Source organism: Pithys albifrons, chromosome 29 (assembly GCF_047495875.1).
Source record: "Pithys albifrons albifrons isolate INPA30051 chromosome 29, PitAlb_v1, whole genome shotgun sequence".
NCBI classification, from domain to species: domain Eukaryota; kingdom Metazoa; phylum Chordata; class Aves; order Passeriformes; family Thamnophilidae; genus Pithys; species Pithys albifrons.
The window spans coordinates 2,188,979-2,211,317 of NC_092486.1; the positions used below are offsets into that span (position 1 = coordinate 2,188,979).

At 49.7% G+C, this 22,339-nt stretch overlaps 1 protein-coding gene across 2 annotated transcripts in view; it reads right to left on the reverse strand.

Moving 5' to 3' along the window:
* The window catches only part of PPP2R2A (protein phosphatase 2 regulatory subunit Balpha), a 52,794-nt gene that overhangs the window by 7,544 nt on the left and 22,911 nt on the right, over positions 1-22,339 (reverse strand). For both annotated transcript variants that reach the window (XM_071579089.1, XM_071579088.1), the window contains exons 3-4: positions 3,504-3,601; positions 345-510 (exon numbers count right to left, since the gene is read on the reverse strand). In XM_071579089.1, the coding sequence (XP_071435190.1) occupies positions 345-510; positions 3,504-3,601 (264 nt within the window). The remainder of the gene's footprint in view (positions 1-344; positions 511-3,503; positions 3,602-22,339) is intronic.

The window sequence follows — 22,339 nt, forward strand, 5'->3', positions numbered from 1 at the left end:
CAAGGCAAGATAAAAAGCATTAAAAAACCTCCTCCACAGTTTGTTCTTTTTATACAAGTTAGAGCAAGTTTTAGTTAGGACAGGGGTTGTTATGAATAATGTAAGCCCTGACACACAGGGAGGTACTGAAGGGTGCTGGGTGAAGCCCCTGAGCTGTAGAAGAACCAAATCCCAAACCCCCCTCCCATCCTGTGCCCAGGGAACCAGCAGAGCCACATCCCAAATTTAAACCCATTTAAACCCAGCTTGATTCCAGCTTTTGGGAAGTGGACAGGGTTAAACCAAATCCTAACAGCAAACCTCTGTAACAACACATAACCATGAAAAATAAAGTCACAACTTACCATTTGTAGACAATAAAAACTGAGCAGCATTTTTCTGGGGTAACCACCTAATTTTGTTGATCTTCTCTTCAATTTCTAAACTTTTCAAGTAGTCAAACTCTGGTTCATGGCTTTGAAAGGTACTGTAAACATTGTATTCTCCCCTACTGTGAGACTGGGTTTTGTTCTAAAAAGAGAATTAAATGACCAAGTTATGAATGCAGTGGACAGAATATGCTTTGTAGATCTGTTGGGGCACAACATTTATTTTAACAGGTCTGTAGAATAGACAAACACAGGAAAATCTCTTTTGCAAAAACTTGATTAAAGCTTTTACTATTTTGGCTCAGAAAACATCAGAGAAGAAACAGTTATTGCAGCAACTTCTTCATGGAATCACAGACTATTCTGAGCTGGAAGGGACCCACAAGGATCACTGAGTCCAACTGATCCCTAAACTTCCAGAAATTCCCCTTGGCCACGTGAATTTTATCTCCTGCAATTTCTCATATTAACTCCAAGCAGCTGAATGTAAGAACTGATATTTTGCCTAAACATTTTCTTAAAAAAAAATCAAAAACTTTTGTCATTCTCTCATCTTTACTCCTTCCACCTTTGCTTTTTCAAGGAGAATGTTCCCTCCCCTTCCACACAGACACACAAATAGCAGATCCCCTCAGTGAGTATGTTCAGCCTTGCAGGCACTTTGGAAATCCCACATGACACCTCTAAATTTGTACCAGCAGCTCCACTATTCTGGTTATAATCCCCACATTCCCTGAGAGCTTCCAAACTGCTTCAGAAGCTTTTTCTTCCTCATTCTAGAAGGGAGAAAACCTCAACACCTCTGCTGAGTATCTCTGACTTTGGAGTCAGCCCTGCAGTTGCCTGTTCAGGGTGGGAGCGTCTGGAAAACTGAAAACCCTCCAGACTTGCACGGCTCCCCCTTCCCAAAGTGTTTTGGGCACTGACACTGCATGGGCTGAACCTGAAATTCCCTCCCAGGGATGACAGAACTGCAGCCATTTCTGACACACTGCTCACCACCTGCACCTGAAATGGTTTCAGGCTGAATTCTGTGATTTATTCCTGTCCCACCCACTCCAGGGATTGCACCATCAGATGCCTTTGCTGTGATAGATGTTCTTGACTGGGGACTTTGCTCCTTCCTCCCCCTGTGTCTCATGCCCTCTGCTCCTCTCATCCCTCACCCAAACACACCTGATACAACCCTTGCTGGCCCACATTTGTCACATTCCTTGCATCATTTTCTCGTGCTTCATCCCCTCCCACCGAGAGCTGTCAGGAATTTTTACACTTCCAAACGAGCTGGGGGGGAGGGCAGAGTGGACAAAACGCTTGGAAATCAACCCTGGCACGAGGATTCTGTGCCACACCTCTCCCTTACAGGCTTTCCCACCCTGGAGAACGGAAGGGACTTTGTTCCAAGCCTGGGTCAGAACACACAAGTGAAGTTGGGTCACTGCATGCCAAGGAAATCCATTGTGCTGTAGGAAATGCCTTAGGAAATTCAGGGAACTTTCCTTCAATTCCATACTTACCACAGGATTGAGGCTTAAACAGTGGGTAATCTACTAAAACTCTGCAGGAGCAGAATAATAAATAAACCAAATAATACAGGAAACCCATCCTTGGGATAAAAGCAAAATTTAAACTCTCAGCCTCGTGGTGCTCAATAAAAATAAAAATAAAAATAAAATAACAAAATATCAAGCCAAGCAGAGGTGTTGGCCCAAGTGGGAGATGTTAAATTCCCATTTAGGTAATTAGAGGCTGCCCACGCAGATTCCTGCTGGGTTTCTGGGAGATCCACCTCCATTTCCTGCCGGTGCTGCTGTGATGTCACTGCCTGCCACATTCCAGCCCGGAGGTGGCAGCAGGTTGGCACTGGGTAAAGTCACACAGGTTTGGACAGCTCTGTGCTGTGGCACTGCTGCTCTTCCTGCAGGTGTGGCCTGCAAAGCTCTGGAATGTGGCATGGCAGAAGAGGGCACAGAAATCCAAATGAAATGCTTTTATTTGAGGTACTTTCACAATCAAACCCTGCTCCAGACAGGTGTGTGCAGGGCATAACTAACCACTAATGCACCAGGGAATCAAGTCCCACTGTTTGTTCCTTAAACACCCAAAAGTCAAATAAGGCCAAAACCAATCCTGGGCAATTTCATTTTACAGCTCAGGTGGCTCTTCCTGCCCCTGGATCCCAGAGCATGGGGATGTGAGCATCAAAAAACGAGGAGCCACTTCATCACAGCTCACCTGAGAACAGGCAATGAGCTACTCCAGCTTGAAACTCCTTTAAAGGATTTGAGGAAAAACTCAAGAGCTAAAAAATAATAAAACAAAACAGAAAGAAAAAGGCAGAAAATGCCTGAGGAGGTGGTGCCAGAGGAGCTGGGCAGAGGCTGGGCAGCCCCACTAGATGTCACCACTGACTGGGGGGATTTGCTGGCACAGGAAGGTCCATGTCCCACACCAGCACAGACCAATTTGTTCTGGGCAGCTCCTGGGTTTGGGACCTTCAGCATTGAGCCAGAATGAAAGACTAAGGGAAAAGTAACTGTGAGGGGACAGCTCCCTGAAATATCCTGTATTATCCTCTCCCTGGAACACATTCTAACCAGAACAACTTCCAACTGCAGCCTTAGTTAAAAGTCAGGCACTCCAGCTCAGCCTCCCACCTCTAACATGGGATTAAAGCCCAATAAAAAGGATAAAATGAGATCCCTTTGCTGCTACCACAGTTCTGTGATTTCACCTGACTGACATCAGGATGGAAAAGGACATCTGAGGTCAGTCACACACTTGCTTAAGGGCAACTTCTAAACTTCCCCAGCTAGAGAGAAATGTGAAATCACCAGCACAGCCAGGCAGAGTCACTGTAAGGACCAGCTGCCTCAGGGTCTCTTGTGTCCCACCCCCACTTTGGGGTTTCACTTTAAACATTCCTTAAACCACGTTAAGAGTGTTTAAAATAACTTCCCTCAGTCTCACAAAGTTCTCATTGATTTCTTCGTTCTTAAATTTCTTTATTTTAATCAATTTTAAATAAGCATGCACTTTGTGTAAAGGTTTTTATGAAAATATGGTCCTTTTTAAAGAAAAGGGAATGGGCAGGACCAGAGGAGAACATTTATGGTATAAGCAAATAGCACTCACCTCCTGCTCCTGCTGGAAGATGACAACTCTCCCTCCCTTGTCTCCTGTTGCTAACAACTCTCCAGAATGGTTAAATTCTACTGTAGAAATTATATCCGCTGCAGAAAAACAAAAACAAAGCCCACAACTGAATAATTCATCCAACCACCAGGTGAGAAGAAAACTATGGCAAAAATTTATATTTTAGCTTAAGGATATTTATATTACAAAATGCAAACAGTTCTCTAATTCCTGTAGGATTATTTCAACCCTTCAGCAGCATCAGGAGCATCCCCAGCCCCACAGGGAGCACCTTCAGCCCCACAGGGAGCACCTCCAGCCCCACAGGGAGCATCCCCAGCCCCACCAAAGGAGCCTCTCCAGCCCCACCAAAGGAGCATTCCCAGCCCCACAGGGAGCACCTCCAGCCCCACAGGGAGCATCCCCAGCCCCACCAAAGGAGCCTCTCCAGCCCCACCAAAGGAGCATTCCCAGCCCCACAGGGAGCATCCCCAGCCCCAAAGGGAGCACCTTCAGCCCCACAGGGAGCATCCCCAGCCCCACCAAAGGAGCATTCCCAGCCCCACAGGGAGCATCCCCAGCCCCACAGGGAGCATCCCCAGCCCCACCAAAGGAGCATCCCCAGCCCCACCAAAGGAGCATCCCCAGCCCCACCAAAGGAGCCTCTCCAGCCCCACCAAAGGAGCATTCCCAGCCCCACAGGGAGCATCCCCAGCCCCACAGGGAGCACCTCCAGCCCCACAGGGAGCACCTCCAGCCCCACAGGGAGCACCTCCAGCCCCACAGGGAGCATCCCCAGCCCCACAGGGAGCATCCCCAGCCCCACAGGGAGCACCTCCAGCCCCACAGGGAGCATCCCCAGTCCCACAGGGAGCACCTTCAGCCCCACAGGGAGCATCCCCAGCCCCACAGGGAGCACCTCCAGCCCCACAGGGAGCACCTCCAGCCCCACAGGGAGCATCCCCAGCCCCACAGGGAGCACCTTCAGCCCCACAGGGAGCATCCCCAGCCCCACCAAAGGAGCCTCTCCAGCCCCACCAAAGGAGCCTCTCCAGCCCCACCAAAGGAGCCTCTCCAGCCCCACCAAAGGAGCCTCTCCAGCCCCACCAAAGGTGCCTCTCCAGCCCCACCAAAGGAGCCTCCCCAGCCCCACCAAAGGAGCCTCCCCAGCCCCACCAAAGGAGCCTCCCCAGCCCCACCAAAGGAGCCTCCCCAGCCCCACCAAAGGAGCCTCCCCAGCCCCACCGGGAGCATCCCCAGCCCCACCAAAGGGGCATCCCCAGCCCCACCAAAGGGGCATCCCCAGCCCCACCAAAGGGGCATCCCCAGCCCCACCAAAGGAGCCTCCCCAGCCCCACAAAAGGGGCATCCCCAGCCCCACCAAAGGAGCATCCCCAGCCCGGGCTGTCCTCCTGCCTCCTCCCTTTCCGTGCTGGTTGTGCTCCAGCCCCAGGTGGGAGCTGCTCCCGCTGCCCACAGGCTGCTGAAGGATCCCTTCCCAAATCCCAGGGCACCGGGAGGGATAGGGAAGGGAGAAGCAGCTCCACGGAGCTCCACTGCCACCCCCGCGGTGGCTCCTGGAAACGCAACGTCTTCATTTCAATGCCCTTTTCCCCTGAGCACAGCCGAGATAAACACCCACTAAGCCCTTATCTGATCCCAAACCCGCCCAGCACAGGGTCACAGCCTCATCTGCCCACCACATCAGATCTCTCTCCTCCCCTCAAGCATCCCCAGACATCTCTGACACCAGATGCAGCGAGACACTGCGAGGGCTGAGCTTTCAAAGCATTGCAGGGCAACAGCAAACACTCAGGATGGAGACACAGCTCTGACAGCAGCAAACCCAGGACACAAAGGTGTGTCCACATTCCTGCTAAGTGTATCCACCTGTGCTGAGTGTCCCCAGTGTCCCCCTCTTGCACGGCTTGGGACACACAGCTCAAGGGTTACCACAGCCTTTACAAGGACTTCTTTGCACAGAGAACCATAGAATGGATTGGGTTGGTAAAGCCCTCAGAGATCACCAAGTCCAACCTTTGATCCAACCCCACTGTGATCACCAGCCCAGGGCGCTCTGTGCCCTGGGCTGGTGATCACAGTAGGGTTGGATCAAGACATGGTGGATTCTCCCTCAGTGCCACATCCATAGAATCACAGAATGGATTGGGTTGGAAAAGCCCTCTGAGATCATCAAGTCCAACCCTTGGGCCAACTCCAGTCCCTTTACCAGATCATGGCACTCAGTGCCACGGCCAAGCTCAGTTTCAAACCCTCCAGGGATGGGGAATCCACCCCCTCTCTGGGCAGCCCATTCCAATCCCTGAGCACTCTCTCTGCAAAGAATTTCTTTCTGCTCTCCAACTTCAATTTCCCCTGGCAGAGCTTGAGCCCATCGTGCCCCCTTGTCCTATTGCTGAGTGCCTGGGAGAAGAGACCAACCCCCAGCTGGCCACAACTTCCCTTCAGGTGGTTACAGAAGGAGCTGCACACTCGTCCTTCAGCTCCACCTCAATATCCCTTTATAGCACTTACTGCTGTAGAAACACTTCTGAGAGTACTAAATACTTCCAAATAATGGTTTTCAGTGACCTGAAAACAAAGAGGTGGCTGGGTGGGAATTACTTGCACAGCCTGAGGTCTATTAATGAGTGAAAACATTTTGTAGCAGTTTGAGGGAAATGCTCTGAAGACAGAGATACTGCAAAGGTGTATCCCCACCTCAAAGAAATGAACTCCACAGCCAAACCAAGCCACTGATCCCAAAAATCTCAGCCTGTGAGGAGAGGCTGATGGTCCCTGACCCATCAGCACGTGGAGGGAGGGCAGAGTTTGCTCTCTCTGGACTCATCCAAACCTCCTGACAGCTCTCCCAGAGAGAGAGCTACAACCCAGTCAAGGTTTCCTTCTCTACTGCACATCATCTGTATTTTCACAGCCACTCTAAGCTTTTTATATCTCCCTTCAATGAGACATCCTCACTTTTTAAGTGCCTCAACAAAAATCAGAACCACCAGCAAGGTCTGGACCCTTCACTGGATTCAAGCACACCTTGATTTTTTTCTGGTAGGCACAGACACAAATCTGAGGAACCAAAAGAACCAAAACAAGGTGTCAGGGGATGGGAAGGGTGGAAAGACACTTATCTCAAAGCTTCAAGTAAGGCCCTGAGGCCTCTTGGCCAGAACAGTGGAAAGGGGACCAGTTCAAATGAAAAAAAAAATCTCAGCCTGTGAGGAGAGGCTGATGGTCCCTGACCCACCAGCACATGGAGGGAGGGCAGAGTTTGCTCTCTCTGGACTCATCCAAACCTCCTGACAGCTCTCCCAGACAGAGAGCTACATCCCAATCAAGGTTTCCTTCTCTACTGCACATCATCTGTATTTTCACAGCCACTCTAAGCTTTTTATATCTCCCTTCAATGAGACATCCTCACTTTTTAAGTGCCTCAACAAAAATCAGAACCACCAGCAAGGTCTGGACCCTTCACTGGATTCAAGCACAACTTGATTCTTTCATGGTAGGCAGAGAGACACATCTGAGGAACCAAAGGAACCCAAACAAGGTGTCAGGGAATAGGAAGGGTGGAAAGACACATGTCAAAGCTTCAAGTAAGGCCCTGAGGCCACTTGGCCAGAACAGTGGAAAGGGGACCAGTTCAAATGAAAAAAAAATCTCAGCCTGTGAGGAGAGGCTGATGGTCCCTGACCCACCAGCACATGGAGGGAGGGCAGAGTTTGCTCTCTCTGGACTCATCCAAACTCCCTGACAGCTCTCCCAGAGAGAGAGCTACAACCCAGTCAAGGTTTCCTTTTCTACTGCACATCATCTGTATTTTCACAGCCACTCTAAGCTTTTTATATCTCCCTTCAATGAGACATCCTCTCTTTTTAAGTGCCTCAACAAAAATCAGAACCACCAGCAAGGTCTGGACCCTTCACTGGATTCAAGCACAACTTGATTCTTTCATGGTAGGCACAGACACAAATCTGAGGAACCAAAGGAACCAAAACAAGGTGTCAGGGGATGGGAAGGGTGGAAGGACACTTATCTCAAAGCTTCAAGTAAGGCCCTGAGGCCTCTTGGCCAGAACAGTGGAAAGGGGACCAGTTCAAATGAAAAAAAGGCAGATCACTCAGTTCAAAGAGATGAATGAAGGAATCCAGCAGATCTCAAATGGCTTTTCTCTTGTTACAAGTGATGTTTCAAACAAGAAAAACTCAGAGCCAGCTACTCAAAGACAGTTCCATGCTTTGGGGACCTGCCCCACTCCCCAGGGATGCAGAACCAGGCACTGTCACCAGCAGGTTCTCTGAGGTATCACAGCAGGGGCTGTGCTGAAGGTTTCCCACTGCCCAGGGGGATCCAACAGCTTCATCCATCCAAACCAGCCAAAGGACACATAATCCAATGACTTCATTCCAGAAGGCTCATGGCAAACCTGAAAAGCAATTCTGTATTAAATTTGTTTCCAATAATAGAATAAAAGGGATTTTATTAGTAGAGAAGAGGCTATCTATTTTAATGTACCATGAACTTTATACAAACTCTGCTTATAAAACATGCTTGGTAGGCAAAACATGTCACCTTCTCTTCAGCAGCAAGTCAATCATGGCAGGAACAAAGAGCATCTTTATTCCACCAGACCTAAAAGGTTTCTGGGCAAGTTTCTGGAATCATGTTGATCTGCTGCCTGAGCAGAGAGCAAGTAAATCAGTGTGTTTACACAAGTGGAGCAATCCCCTCAAGCTTCCAAGGACTGAACAAAGAACTGTAGTATTTAAAGAGCATTTTGGTGCTTCTTTCATTGTTTATACACCTTTCTCAGTGGCAAAATTAACCATTTCTGGAGTTTTCCAAAGGAGCAACTCAAATCACAGAATGGGTTGGGTTGGAAAAGCCCTCCGAGATCATCAAGTATCATCAAGTCCAACCTTTGATCCAACCCCACAGTAGGGTTGGATCAAGACGTGGTGGATTCTCCCTCAGTGCCACATCCACAGAATCACAGAATGGTTTGGGTTGGAAAAGCCCTCTGAGATCATCAAGTCCAACCCTTGATCCAACCCCACTGTGATCACCAGCCCAGGGCACTTGGTGCCCTGGGCTGGTGATCACAGTAGGGTTGGATCAAGACGTGGTGGATTCTCCCTCAGTGCCACATCCATAGAATCACAGAATGGATTGGGTTGGAAAAGCCCTCCCAGATCATCAAGTTCAACCCTTGGTCCAGCTCCAGTCCCTTTACCAGATCATGGCACTCTTGGGCTGGTAACTCTGTCCTGAGGGGTGAGAACACCATTCACTGCCCTCATGTAGGACCCACCTCCTCAGCTGAGCAGCCTCAGTGACAGAACAAGGTAATTTGATCAAACTGAACATCAACTGATCATTCCAAGGCTACTTCAGAAACTGTATCCAATGGGAAATGTTAAGAAACATGTTTTAGGATCAGTATTAAAATCCAGGGAAGGTCAAAGAGCCTCAAGCTCAGGAAGCAGCACAGGAATGGATAAACACTGTGAGGGATAAAGACAGTGGAGTGCTTGAATTTGATGCACAATTGCTGAGCATTCCTGAGCCATTCTGCCTACACTGTCTCCAAAGGGAGCAAGAGAATCTCCAGGAGAATCTGCACACCTGGAGATGACTCGTGGATTGCTTTGTCCTTTCCAATCCAGGGTGAAACAAAACCTCCCTGCCCCAGACTATTGATGCAGCTTCCAAAACCTCCAGGTCAAGTCACAGCTAAAGACAGAAAATTGGAACTTCTGACTGGACTTTCATTTGGACTTTGTTGTTTCCAGCAATGATTTTGTTTTGGAGTTACATATTTCATTGCTGGGGAAAAAATACAATGACAAACACTGGAGAAAAAAACAAAAGCTCTTCCAAGGCTTCAGATATTTTAAACAGCTACACAATGCACTGAGTCATCCCACCAGCACCCCATTGTTTGTGATCTGGATTTACCACATTTATCAGGAGCACTGATATATTGTGCATTAATGTCTGAAGGTAGAGAGGGAAGTGTTAATCTCCAAGTGAACAGGAAGGCTGTTTGAATAAGATAAAGGAAGAGTGGCCATACATGTCTGGGTGAGAAGAGCTCCCAGCTCAGGGTACCACAGCTACAAATCCAGGGAAAGAGAGAAATGGCATTCACTGTTCAGTGCTGCTGGTATAAAAGAAAGCACCCTCTGCATTCCAGCCTCATCCCTGATTTATGTCTGTCAGAGGGGGAAGGGAGCCCAAGGATTGTGAGCTTTAAAGTTACCATGACCAGTTTTACTATTGGCTTCATTTCCCTTCTCTTCATTCACTGACGATTCCCTGCATTCATTCGGGCCCTCTGGAGTGACCAGGCAACAAATCCAAAGGCAGCTGGGACAAGGCATTCCTACTGTTCAATTTACTGCTCAACAGCCAGGCCAGAAAGCCTTTAAATAGATCTCAACCAGACAGGGCATTAAAAATATATTTAATTCCTCACAAAGATGGGGATGGGAAGAAACACACGTAGAAATACAGAAGTCAGAAAGGTGTTGTTACCCCTGTGGCCAAACCCTCCCTCTGGGCTGTGAAGCTGTGCCAGAGCCAGCTGGTTCCTTGTTCTCTCCCAAGCCCCAGCCCTGGATTTGTGCTGCACACAGAGCTGGCCTCCTTAGCAGGGAGGGGAGGGAAATTTGGCTGCTGGCCCTGCCAGGGGCAGAGCACAAACACAGGAGCCCAGGACAGACAGGAACTGGGCTGGGTCTGTTGGCCTGTGCCAATCTGGGAGAGCTACAGAGAGGGACAGGAGTTACACACCGTTCCCTGCCCTGCATGTTCACACCAAGTGCTGCAGGCCCCGGGATGCTGAAAAACACCCAGTCATGGCAAAGGCCTCCTTTCAGTCATGCTGAAAGCATTTGGAGCTGTTTGGTGGAGAAGCACTTCAGACTATCCCAGGCCTGTTTCCATCCATGCCCAGCCATGTGTGACACAGGAGGCTCCTCTCTCCAAACAGGGAGTGCTGCAGCTCTTCACAGCTCAACCTCACTGCACACATTACTCACCTAAGTCAAATAACCAAACAGAAACATGGTCAGGCAGGCCCAAACCCTCCTGCTTTCCCTCTGTTTCCTGGACTTCTCCATATTCCTATTTTTTTTATTCACTTTCTTCTTTCTTTCTCCAACTTTGCCAATCTTTGAGAAAAGTTATCACCAGGCAAGTTCTAGTTCAACATTGGCTTTGAAAGCCAGAGTGATTTCCTTATTATTACTATTACAAGTTTAATTTTTAACTTTTCATTTAGTTCCCTAAAATAAATAAAAGTTGGACACCTGCTGATTAAGCTTTTCCTGTCCCTTCCTAAGCCAATTCCATGCCTTCCTTGTCCACCCTGGGCTCCCAAGTAAGCAGAGCTCTCCTGCTCCATGGCCAAGCAAAGCTCAGAATCATAGAATGGATTGGGTGGGAAAAGCCCTCCGAGATCATCAAGTCCAACCTTTGATCCAACCCCACTGTGAACACCAGCCCAGGGCACTCCGTGGGCTGGTGATCACAGTAGGATTGGATCAAGACATGGATTCTCCCAGTAGGGTTGGATCAAGACATGGTGGATTCTCCCTCAGTGCCACATCCACAGAATCACAGAATGGATTGGGTTGGAAAAGCCCTCCCAGGTCATCAAGTCCAACCCTTGGTCCAACTCCAGTCCCTTTACCAGATCATGGCACTCAGTGCCACGGCCAAGCTCAGGTTCAAACCCTCCAGGGATGGGGAATCCACCCCCTCTCTGGGCAGCCCATTCCAATCCCTGAGCACTCTCTCTGCAAAGAAGTTTTTTCTGCTCTCCAACTTCAATTTCCCCTGGCAGAGCTTGAGCCCATCGTGCCCCCTTGTCCTATTGCTGAGTGCCTGGGAGAAGAGACCAACCCCCACCTGGCCACAACTTCCCTTCAGGCAGTTCCAGACAGTGCTGAGGTCACCTCTGAGCCTCCTCTTCTCCAGGCTGAACACCCCCAGCTCCCTCAGCCTCTCCCCACAGCACTTGTGCTCCATTTTCCCCCATGCTCCATTTCTGGACCAAGGCAAGAGGACAAACAAATCTGGAAAACCAGCAACTCTCAGAAACAGCAGAAACCACCACAGGGAATGTTCCAATCCCCACTTCTGACATGGTAACACCTCAAACCTCTGTGAAGGACCCCCAGTTCTGTTAAGTAATTTGTATTTTGTGCCAACAGAGCTCTCTGGGACTGAACTGGAGGCATTAAATAAGCACATTTTGCTGGGGGAAGGAAGGAACTTGCTCAGGAGCAGCCCCATCTCCAGCCAGCACAGTCGTGTTTGCAAAAAGCTGCCGAGCCCACACCAAAGTGCCAGTTCCCTGCATTTGTCTGTGTGCACAGTCTCCACTTACAACAGTTCCCTGAACAAGGGCAGAATTTGGCTCTGCTGGAACTGAAAGGAAAAGGATTTGGGCCTCAGACCATCAGCTTCCTGTCTGCTCTATAGGAGGAAGCTCAGCCTGCAGCACACGGGGCTCAGACACCTGTGGGGCAGAGGAAAACAGGGAGGACAAACAGCAGCGAGGCTGAGCACTCTGAAACAGATGTCAGGCACTGATGTGAGCAGGTCTGTGCCTCCTGCCCCTGGGATGACAGAAAACTGCTCTCAACTTTGGTCTCTGTGTAAAGAAACATTCATAGTGACAGATATTGTGGGCTTTGGGAAGGAACTCTGGCACCTTAAACTGATTTAAAACTGTGATCCACCTTGCAATGCCTGCCCCACAATCGCTGTGCCCACTGGGCTGGACCCTGCTGTGGGTTTTATTTCTGCTCAAAAAGTCTGGCACTGCATCCTGGAACTCTTTTTAGGCCAATTTCATTGTAAGCCTACAGAAAAAACCCACAGGGCTGAGATGAGTTGGCTGAGAACGAGCCCTGAACTGGCCCAAGATGAGTTAGCCAAGATCAGCCCTGAACTGGCCCATTGAAACCACTTCAATCTGACCAGAAAATGAAACAGTTTGGGGGTTTTAACCCTAAGTAAGTTATTAATAAGTGTTTCAAAAATTACTGTGAAAAATCCTCTGATGTTCAACTGGTAACAACAGCAGGGAGAAGAATGTTCCCTCTATACAAATAAATGCAAAGCTGTTTGGTTTCTGGACAGAAACCATTAACCCTCCTCACCCTGATTAATTAATTTCTGTTTTTAAAGACAAGACATTACTGGAGTTCCTTTCACAACAGGCAAATTCCCTTCTTCCATCAGGTGAAAGAACAAACTGAATTAATTCAGTTCACAAGAAGCTGCAAACCAGAGTTCCCAGTACTTGACATGATCAAACTGGGAGAACTGAGGAAGGCACAAAAGTCTGAGCCCATTCAGAGAAGCAGGAAAATAAACATATTTACAACAGATCAGACACAAACACCCCAAGAAACTACTGCTGACTGGGCTGCCCACACCCAGGCTCTGCATATTTAACAAGTAAAGCTTAACTTGGCTCCAGCATTTTATTGATGTAAAAATGGAACACACTGGAAGCAGCAAAACAGATTCCAAACCCTCTGGGACCAGGTTCTCTGGGTCTGTTTTACACACACAGCTCAGCTGATCCAGCCTGTCATCCTTCCCATCCTGGGATTGAGGGGGTGTGTCTGCAGCTCCTCCCAGCCCTGCACGACCCCAGGAATTGCATGTCCTGCTCAGTGGGGACATCACCAGCTCAACACAGAGGCATTTTTCAACTCAACACAAGCTGCATCAGACTGAAAATACCTCAAAATGAACTACAGAGGATTATTTAATACTTGACAAGAATTCCCTTGAGCCTCTAAAGGCATCCTCTGCCTGGAAACCACAGACAGCAGTGACAGCACTCTGGGAAAGGCAGCCCAACCTCAGCTACTTTATTTTATCCAAACAATTTCAAGTCTCTGCAACAGGCCTTGAAGTTTTCACTTGAAGAACAATCTGGACTAGGAAAGCAGCAACTAAGTCAAGTCCTCTATTTAAATTTTCATTACACAGGTTTAGAGTTAGAATCACAGAATGGATTGGGTTGGAAAAGCCCTCCCAGATCATCAAGTCCAACCCTTGGTCCAACTCCAGTCCCTTTACCAGATCATGGCACTCAGTGCCACGGCCAAGCTCAGGTTCAAACCCTCCAGGGATGGGGAATCCACCCCCTCTCTGGGCAGCCCATTCCAATCCCTGAGCACTCTCTCTGCAAAGAATTTCTTTCTGCTCTCCAACTTCAATTTCCCCTGGCAGAGCTTGAGCCCATCGTGCCCCCTTGTCCTATTGCTGAGTGCCTGGGAGAAGAGACCAACCCCCACCTGGCCACAACTTCCCTTCAGGCAGTTCCAGACAGTGCTGAGGTCACCTCTGAGCCTCCTCTTCTCCAGGCTGAACACCCCCAGCTCCCTCAGCCTCTCCCCACAGCACTTGTGCTCCAGTCCCTTCTCCAGCCTCGTTGCTCTTCTCACTTGGGTTGGAAGAGACCTCTGAGATCATCAAGTCCAACCCTTGATCCAACCCCACTGGGATCACTCTGGCACTCTGTGCCCTGGGCTGGTGATCCCAGTGGGGTTGGATCAAGACGTGGTGGATTCTCTGTCCCTGGAGGTGTTTCAGAGGACACTCAGTGCCACATCCAGTCCCTTCTCCAGCCTCGTTGCTCTTCCCTGGCCCCGCTCCAGCCCCTCAATCTCTTGCCTCAACTGAGGGGCCCAGAACTGAACAGTTTTCCCCCTGAAGAACACTGCAAATAACCCATTCAAACAAATGGGATCCCACTTTATGAGTCCTGCCAACATGTTTGGCAAGACTAAGAGAGGTGCAAACACACACACATGGGGAGCTGCACCAGGGACAGAAAGCAAATGATGGGCATTTGGTTCACATCTCTCTCAAATATTCCTTAAAATATGACAGGAAGAGCCTATTTGCTTTTCCTATTCACACTAATTCAGGTCTATTGTTGGCTGAAACAAAGGTCTTTCAACCTGCATCACCCGTTCCCAGGACATTTGACACCAGTTTATTAATATCATAAACACCAGAGGCCTGAGTGGCAGAAATCCAGCCCTGGTGCCCAGCTCAAATAACCTCAGAAAGGAGGGTGAATCTCTCACAGTTGTGGAACCACAACATTTAGCCACAACTAGGACTGAGCAGTGAAAGGTCACAGCTTCTCCTTGAGCCTGTTCTTTGCAGCCACTTCAATACTATAGAACAATAATAAATTCTTTTTAAAGAAGTTTACTCTGTCCACAGCCTTTGCTCCCTCCAAACAGAACTGTTCTGCTTTTAAACAAAAAAAGAATCAACAGCAAATCCAGCATTTTTCAATGCCAGGCAGCTGTTGGATGTCAAAGCTACTGTAAGGGCTCAGTTTTCTGAAGATGACAGAGTTCAGCTGCTGAGAGATTGCAGCCTCTGCAGCTTCAATCTATTTTCAGGTGGGGAAGAGGAAAAGAAGAGTGGCCTCCTACTGAGGATGTGTCACACTCAGTGTTGCATCAATCCCTGTTGAACTGCAGTGAAAACTCCTCTTCACTCAGGGTTTAGGATTACCAAAAAAAGCCTGGGAATGGTGGTTACCCAGAGGCTGGATAAGATCACCCTCAGAGGGAATACATCCCTGCCAATCCCTGAGGAAGGGGGGGCTGGATGTGAAATACAAGCACAAAGAACAGAAATAGGACGTATATAAAATAGTCAAACTAAGCAACATCTGTGTTAAAAACCTAAATGCATTAGAGCTCTTACCCTTGCCCAGGGCAGTGACCCTTCCCCTGGACTCTGCCTTGGGGAGGCCACACCTTGAGTGTTGTGTTCAGTTCTGGGCCCCTCAGTTGAGGAAAGAGATTGAGGGGCTGGAGCGGGGCCAGAGAAGAGCAACGAGGCTGGAGAAGGGACTGGATGTGGCTCTGAGTGTCCTCTGAAACACCTCCAGGGACAGAGAATCCACCATGTCTTGATCCAACCCCACTGGGATCACCAGCCCAGGGCACAGAGTGCCAGAGTGATCCCAGTGGGGTTGGATCAAGGGTTGGATTTGATGATCTCAGAGGTCTCTTCCAACCCAAGTGAGAAGAGCAACGAGGCTGGAGAAGGGACTGGAGCACAAGTGCTGTGGGGAGAGGCTGAGGGAGCTGGGGGGGTTCAGCCTGGAGAAGAGGAGGCTCAGAGGTGACCTCAGCACTGTCTGGAACTGCCTGAAGGGAAGTTGTGGCCAGGTGGGGGTTGGTCTCTTCTCCCAGGCACTCAGCAATAGGACAAGGGGGCACGATGGGCTCAAGCTCTGCCAGGGGAAATTGAAGTTGGAGAGCAGAAAGAAATTCTTTGCAGAGAGAGTGCTCAGGGATTGGAATGGGCTGCCCAGAGAGGGGGTGGATTCCCCATCCGTGGAGGGTTTGAACCTGAGCTTGGCCGTGGCACTGAGTGCCATGATCTGGTAAAGGGACTGGAGTTGGACCAAGGGTTGGACTTGATGATTTCAGAGGTCTGTTCCAATCCAATCCATTCTGTGATTCTGTGGATGTGGCACTGAGGGAGAATCCATCATGTCTTGATCCAACCCTACTGTGATCACCCCACTATGTGCCCTGGGCTGGTGATCACAGTGGGGTTGGATCAAAGGTTGGACTTGATGATCTGGGAGGTCTTTTCCAACCCAATCCATTCTATGATTCCATGACTTATATAAAATATTCCACCTAAGCAACATCTGTGTTAAAAACCTAAATCCATTAGAACTCTTAAATTACTCATTTCCATTATCTGCTAATTAACAGGCCATCTGACATTCTGGATTCCTGGCCTAGGATTGCTTGTGGCCCATTCTCATCACAGACTACACCAATTATACTTCACCTGGAAAATTAATTGTCCCTGTTTAGATACAAACAAAGCAGCCCAGAACCTCAGGTTTCAATCAAGTGCCACAGAATTCTGGCAGCCAACTGAGTTTTTCACAGTCATAGAACCAAACCTTCCTTAAATACACTGATAAAAATGAAACCCCACACAATGTTCTTTGGTGCTGCAGCAATAAAACTCCACGTCAAAGCAAATTTCTTTGATCCCCAAGTGAAATCTCAGCTAAAAGGTAAGAATATGAAGTGTCTGGTTTGTTTGAAGGAGGACTGGCAGTGTCAGGGTTCTCAGTTCTGCAGGTTATAATACAGAGTATTCAGTATTACTGCAGACTGAGAGATCATCTGAGTAAATGACACAAGAAAAAGACTTTCCTCTCCTTGGAATTTTCCCATTTCCACACATTATCCCTTAAACCAAGTCAATGCCCCAAGCAGGAGGTTCACAGTCCAGCCCAGTTCTGTTTCTCTCAGGCAGCAAAACCTCCACTGATTTCTGAGACAATGATGACAGAATGGTTTGGTTCTATTTGTATTGTGCAGAATTTAGTTTGGGACTTACTCATCACTTCTGTCCTTTGTACAACTGCACACAGATCATACACAGCTAATTATAGGGGAACAAAATTAACTCCAGCAGGAACTTCATCCCCACAATGCTTCATCTAAGATCCCCTCAGGTATCTGAGTGTTCACTATCACTCCCAAACTGCAGGACCTGTTGAGCAACAGGAGGAGAATTTAGACAAAAAGGCTTATAAATAACAGATTGGATTAATTCTCCTCTAACACAACATTTGTCTGATTTTGATCCTCTGGTACATGACCTGTCCCAAAGTATTTTCTGCTTGCAGAGCTTTAATTTACAGCCTATCATTAATAAAGCTACAGCAAAACTATTTGTGCATATCTAGTTTGCAAGAGGGAAATGATTCATTTTTAGCACTGCTGAGGGTACAAATTCAGGTTTACTGATTTTCCAGACTAAACTTCATGCTGGAACAAGAGGAATTAAATGTCTATTCAGGTGAGAGCAGCCCCTGAAAATGTTCCTGCTGACCTGGAGATAAAGGACATCCTATAAACCTATAAAGATTCAGGAAGCCACAACTCATCTCAAGCCTCTGGTCCCAGAGTTGTCACAGCTCATCCTCCCCAGGCTCCTCAGGATTTATCCATAATGCCTCACAAGTGCTCCATAATTCTCCTAAGACAGGCTTTGAAATGCAGGTTATGGATCAGGATTTCCCAAAAGGCATTAGAAGAATCTGACAAAGTTTTATTCAGGCTTTAAAGCTTTATTTCTTCTCCCTGTGATAAATATGTGAGCAATGGATCTGTTTCCCAAACCTGGGCTAATTACCCCTTGGTAGCAGAAATGCTTTGCTGGATTGCTTGGCTGCTTTATTTATATTTCCATTTTCTGAGAGAGCTGCTCTCAATGTGCCTACAAGGAATGAAAAAGAATATTCTTGAAATGAAAAAAAAGTCTCAGCAAGCTCAGAATACCATCAGGTTTGTATCAGCAGTGAAGCTGCTCCCCCAAGAAAGATGGAGAGGGACCTTTAACAAGGGGATGCAGGGACAGGACACAGGGAATGGCTTCCCACTGCCAGAGGTGGGATAGATGGGATACTGGGAAGGAATTCCTGGCTGTGAGGGTGGGAAGGGGCCAGGATGGAATTCCCAGAGAAGCTGTGGCTGCCCCATCCCTGGGAGTGCCCAAGGCCAGGCTGGAGCCCCCTGGGACAGTGGGAGGTGTCCCTGGGACAGTGGGAGGTGTCCCTGCCCAGGGCAGGGGTGGCACTGGGTGACCTTCAAGGTCCCTCCATCCCAGCCCATTCCAGGGCTCCTGCCCATCCCTGGCAGCTCCAGCTCCGTCCCACCAGCAGCTCTGGGGGTCTCAGCCCCTCCTCAGCTCCAGCCCAGAGGCAGCTGAAAGACTTGGGGTTCAACTGGCACTGGGATGGATTTCAACTAGCAGGGAGTGGGGTGAGGTGGGATATTGGGAAGGGATTGTCCCCTGGAGGGTGGGGAGGGATAGGATGGGGTTCCCAGAGCAGCTGTGGCTGCTCCATCCCTGGGAGTACCCAAGGCCAGGCTGGAGCCCCCTGGGACAGTGGGAGGTGTCCCTGGGACAGTGGGAGGTGTCCCTGGGACAGTGGGAGGTGTCCCTGCCCAGGGCAGGGGTGGCACTGGATGAATTTTCAGGTTCTCTGCCTCCCAAACCTTTCCATAATTCCATGATTCCAAGCTATACCCAGTTTCCAGCACAGTCAGTGCCTCACAGAGGGCTCAGAGCTGATTTCCATTCCAGACTCGTGTGCAACCCACACACACATTGCAGGGGCTCCCTCAACACAGGTGACTTTGGCCATCACAGCAAAGTCATCCCAGGCTCTGGGTACTGAAGTTCTCAGAGATCCCTCTGAGACTGAAGGTTTTAATGAACATCCAAGGGGAGCAAGAGGTAGAGCTGAGGGAACTGGGGGTGTTCAGCCTGGAGAAGAGGAGGCTCAGAGGTGACCTCAGCACTGTCTGGAACTGCCTGAAGGGAAGTTGTGGCCAGGTGGGGGTTGGTCTCTTCTCCCAGGCACTCAGCAATAGGACAAGGGGGCACGATGGGCTCAAGCTCTGCCAGGGGAAATTGAAGTTGGAGAGCAGAAAGAAATTCTTTGCAGAGAGAGTGCTCAGGGATTGGAATGGGCTGCCCAGAGAGGGGGTGGATTCCCCATCCCTGGAGGGTTTGAACCTGAGCTTGGCCGTGGCACTGAGTGCCATGATCTGGTAAAGGGACTGGAGTTGGACCAAGGGTTGGACTTGATGATCTCAGAGGGCTTTTCCAACCCAATCCATTCTGTGATTCTGTGGATGTGGCACTGAGGGAGAATGTACCATGTCTTGATCCAACCCCACTGTGATCACCAGCCCAGGGCACTCCGTGCTGGTGATCACAGTAGGGTTGGATCAAAGGTTGGACTTGATGATCTGGGAGGGCTTTTCCAACCCAATCCATTCTATGATTTTCTATGATCTGCATTTAGAGAACACACTAAGGAGCTCCCCAGGCCCTGCTCTCAGTGATCCCACCCTCAGTCTGCCAAACACATTTGCTGTGATAACCAGGGGCTGAGGACACTGAAGAGTTTCCACTCAGAGCAGGGAGTTCACAAATGCCACAGTTATTTTCGTGCTCTTTGAGTGCCTTTAAAGGGGCATTTCTGCTTTGTTAAAAATGTTTATGAGCAACAAGAGTAGCAGCAAACAGCCCTGTGACCAGGCAAAGCACAGAAATATTTATTCCCCTCTTTCCTAATTGACAGAATGTTTCTCCTCAAGACTACAAATTACTCAAGACAGCTCACACCAATTATAACTGAATATACTAAAATAAAAAAAGCCCTTGTATTACTTACTCAAGAGGGTGTTTACCTACACAGCACTGAAAAACCTGCATGACAAAACAGGCTGTGTATTAATTCTCATAAACATCCAAACAGTACAAATTTTTAAAGGATGCTTAATTTGGATATCTGTTCATTCAAATAATAAATCATTTTCACTTCAGGCTGTACTGACTTGAACCATAAGCTAATGCTTAAAGTCATTATCTAATGAGTTAATTATTTAGGAAAAAAAATTCAATGCTAGAAAGAAAACCCTCCTGCTCCTGCTTGTGTTTATTCATTTTTATTATCCTTTTCTCAATCCAGTGCTTGAAATTAATGTGATTGGTAATTATTCCCTTCCCAATTCCTGCTGACAGGCCCCCACATCACCCCACAGAACCCCCCCCACACCCAGCACTGAATCCACACCAGTAACAGGCCAAACAGGCCCTCAGCAGACCTTACTTGAGCTCTTCTCAGGGTTTGTTTGTGTTCCCAAGTAGTGCAGAGCTATTTATGGAAAAATCTCAGCTGGAGTCACAGCCAGAATTTCAATGGGCTGCTCAGCACAGCCAGCCAGGGGTTGCTGTTCTGTTTGCAAATAACAATATATTTGGAAATAACATACTGGGCCATTGTTTGGCGTGTACAGAACAGAAGCCTTCGGGCAGTGCCTTTCTTGCCACTGAGAAAGCTACACAAGAGCACTGGAACAGCTTCAGTTCTCCTCTTGCTGAAGCCACTCCAAAGCACGCACTGCACGCTAAGAATTAGTGGTAGAATTACAGAAAAATATAATACTTTGGCAATGGCTTTCATAATTAGAATTCTGTGGCTTGGTGTGCATTTCTGTTTTAGATAGATGAGGGATAGGGGAGGGGTAGGGGAGGGAGGACGGGAGGGAGGGGTAGGGGAGGGAGGACGGGAGGGAGGGGTAGGGGAGGGAGGACGGGAGGGAGGGGGTAGGGGAGGGAGGACGGGAGGGAGGGGGTAGGGGAGGGAGGAGGACGGGAGGGAGGGATAGGGGAGGGAGGGAGGACGGGAGGGAGGGATAGGGGAGGGAGGGAGGACGGGAGGGATAGGGGAGGGAGGGAGGACGGGAGGGATAGGGGAGGGAGGGAGGACGGGAGGGATAGGGGAGGGAGGGAGGACGGGAGGGATAGGGGAGGGAGGGAGGACGGGAGGGATAGGGGAGGGAGGACGGGAGGGAGGGATAGGGGAGGGGAGGGAGGGAGGGATAGGGGAGGGGAGGGAGGGAGGGATAGGGGAGGGGAGGGAGGGAGGGATAGGGGAGGGAGGGGAGGGAGGGATAGGGGAGGGGAGGGGAGGGGAGGGAGGGAGGGATGGGGAGGGGAGGGGAGGGAGGGAGGGAGGGATGGGAGGGGAGGGAGGGAGGGAGGGAGGGATGGGGAGGGGAGGGAGGGAGGGAGGGATGGGGAGGGGAGGGAGGGAGGAATAGGGGAGGGGAGGGGAGGGAGGGAGGGAGGGATAGGGGAGGGGAGGGAGGGAGGGATAGGGGAGGGGAGGGGAGGGGAGGGAGGGATAGGGGAGGGGAGGGAGGGAGGGATAGGGGAGGGGAGGGAGGGAGGGATAGGGGAGGGGAGGGAGGGATAGGGGAGGGAGGACAGATCGATCATAGAATCCTAGAATTGGTTGGATTGGAAAAGACCTCTGAGATCATCAAGTCCAACCCCTTGTTCCAACTCCAGAGATATATAGATATATTAAAGTATATATATAAAAATATAAATATAAAAATATATAAGGAGACATATATATAAAATCAACTCCCAGGAACTCCCCTGCTGTTTCAGACTCTTCTCACACATTCTCTGACCAAAGCTTTTCTTTCAGGTGCAAAAGCTCAGGCCAAACTTTGCCAGGCTTTTAATCTTCCCGTGCAGAGTGCAGGAGGCTGTTGTAGCCCAGACAGTGAGTGAAGTGCCTCCTTCTAAGCAGGGCAAATGAACACAGAAATGCCTCTGCCCTGCCACAAAGGGAGGAGGAGGGAGGAGGGAGGGAGGAGGGAGGAGGAGGGAGGGAGGGAGGAGGGAGGGAGGGAGGAGGAGGGAGGGGAGGGAGGAGGAGGGAGGGAGGGAGGGAGGAGGAGGGAGGGAGGGAGGAGGAGGGAGGGAGGGAGGAGGAGGGAGGGAGGGAGGGAGAGGAGGAGGGAGGGAGGGAGGGAGGAGGGAGGGAGGGAGGGAGGGAGGGGAGGAGGGAGGATGGGAGGGGAGGAGGGAGGGAGGGAGGAGAGGGAGGGAGGGAGGGGAGGAGGGAGGGAGGGAGGGGGAGGAGGGAGGGAGGGAGGGGGAGGAGGGAGGGAGGGGGAGGAGGGAGGGAGGGAGGGGGAGGAGGGAGGGAGGGAGGGGGAGGAGGGAGGGAGGGAGGAGGAGGAGGGAGGGAGGGAGGAGGAGGGAGGGAGGGAGGGAGGGAGGAGGAGGGAGGGAGGGAGAGGAGGGAGGGCCGCCCACCAGCTGAATTTCGGGCAGCTTGCCGGGAGCACAGCGCCTGTGAAGGTCACAAGTACAAACTGAAGTTTCCAGCAGAGACAAACACACAGTTC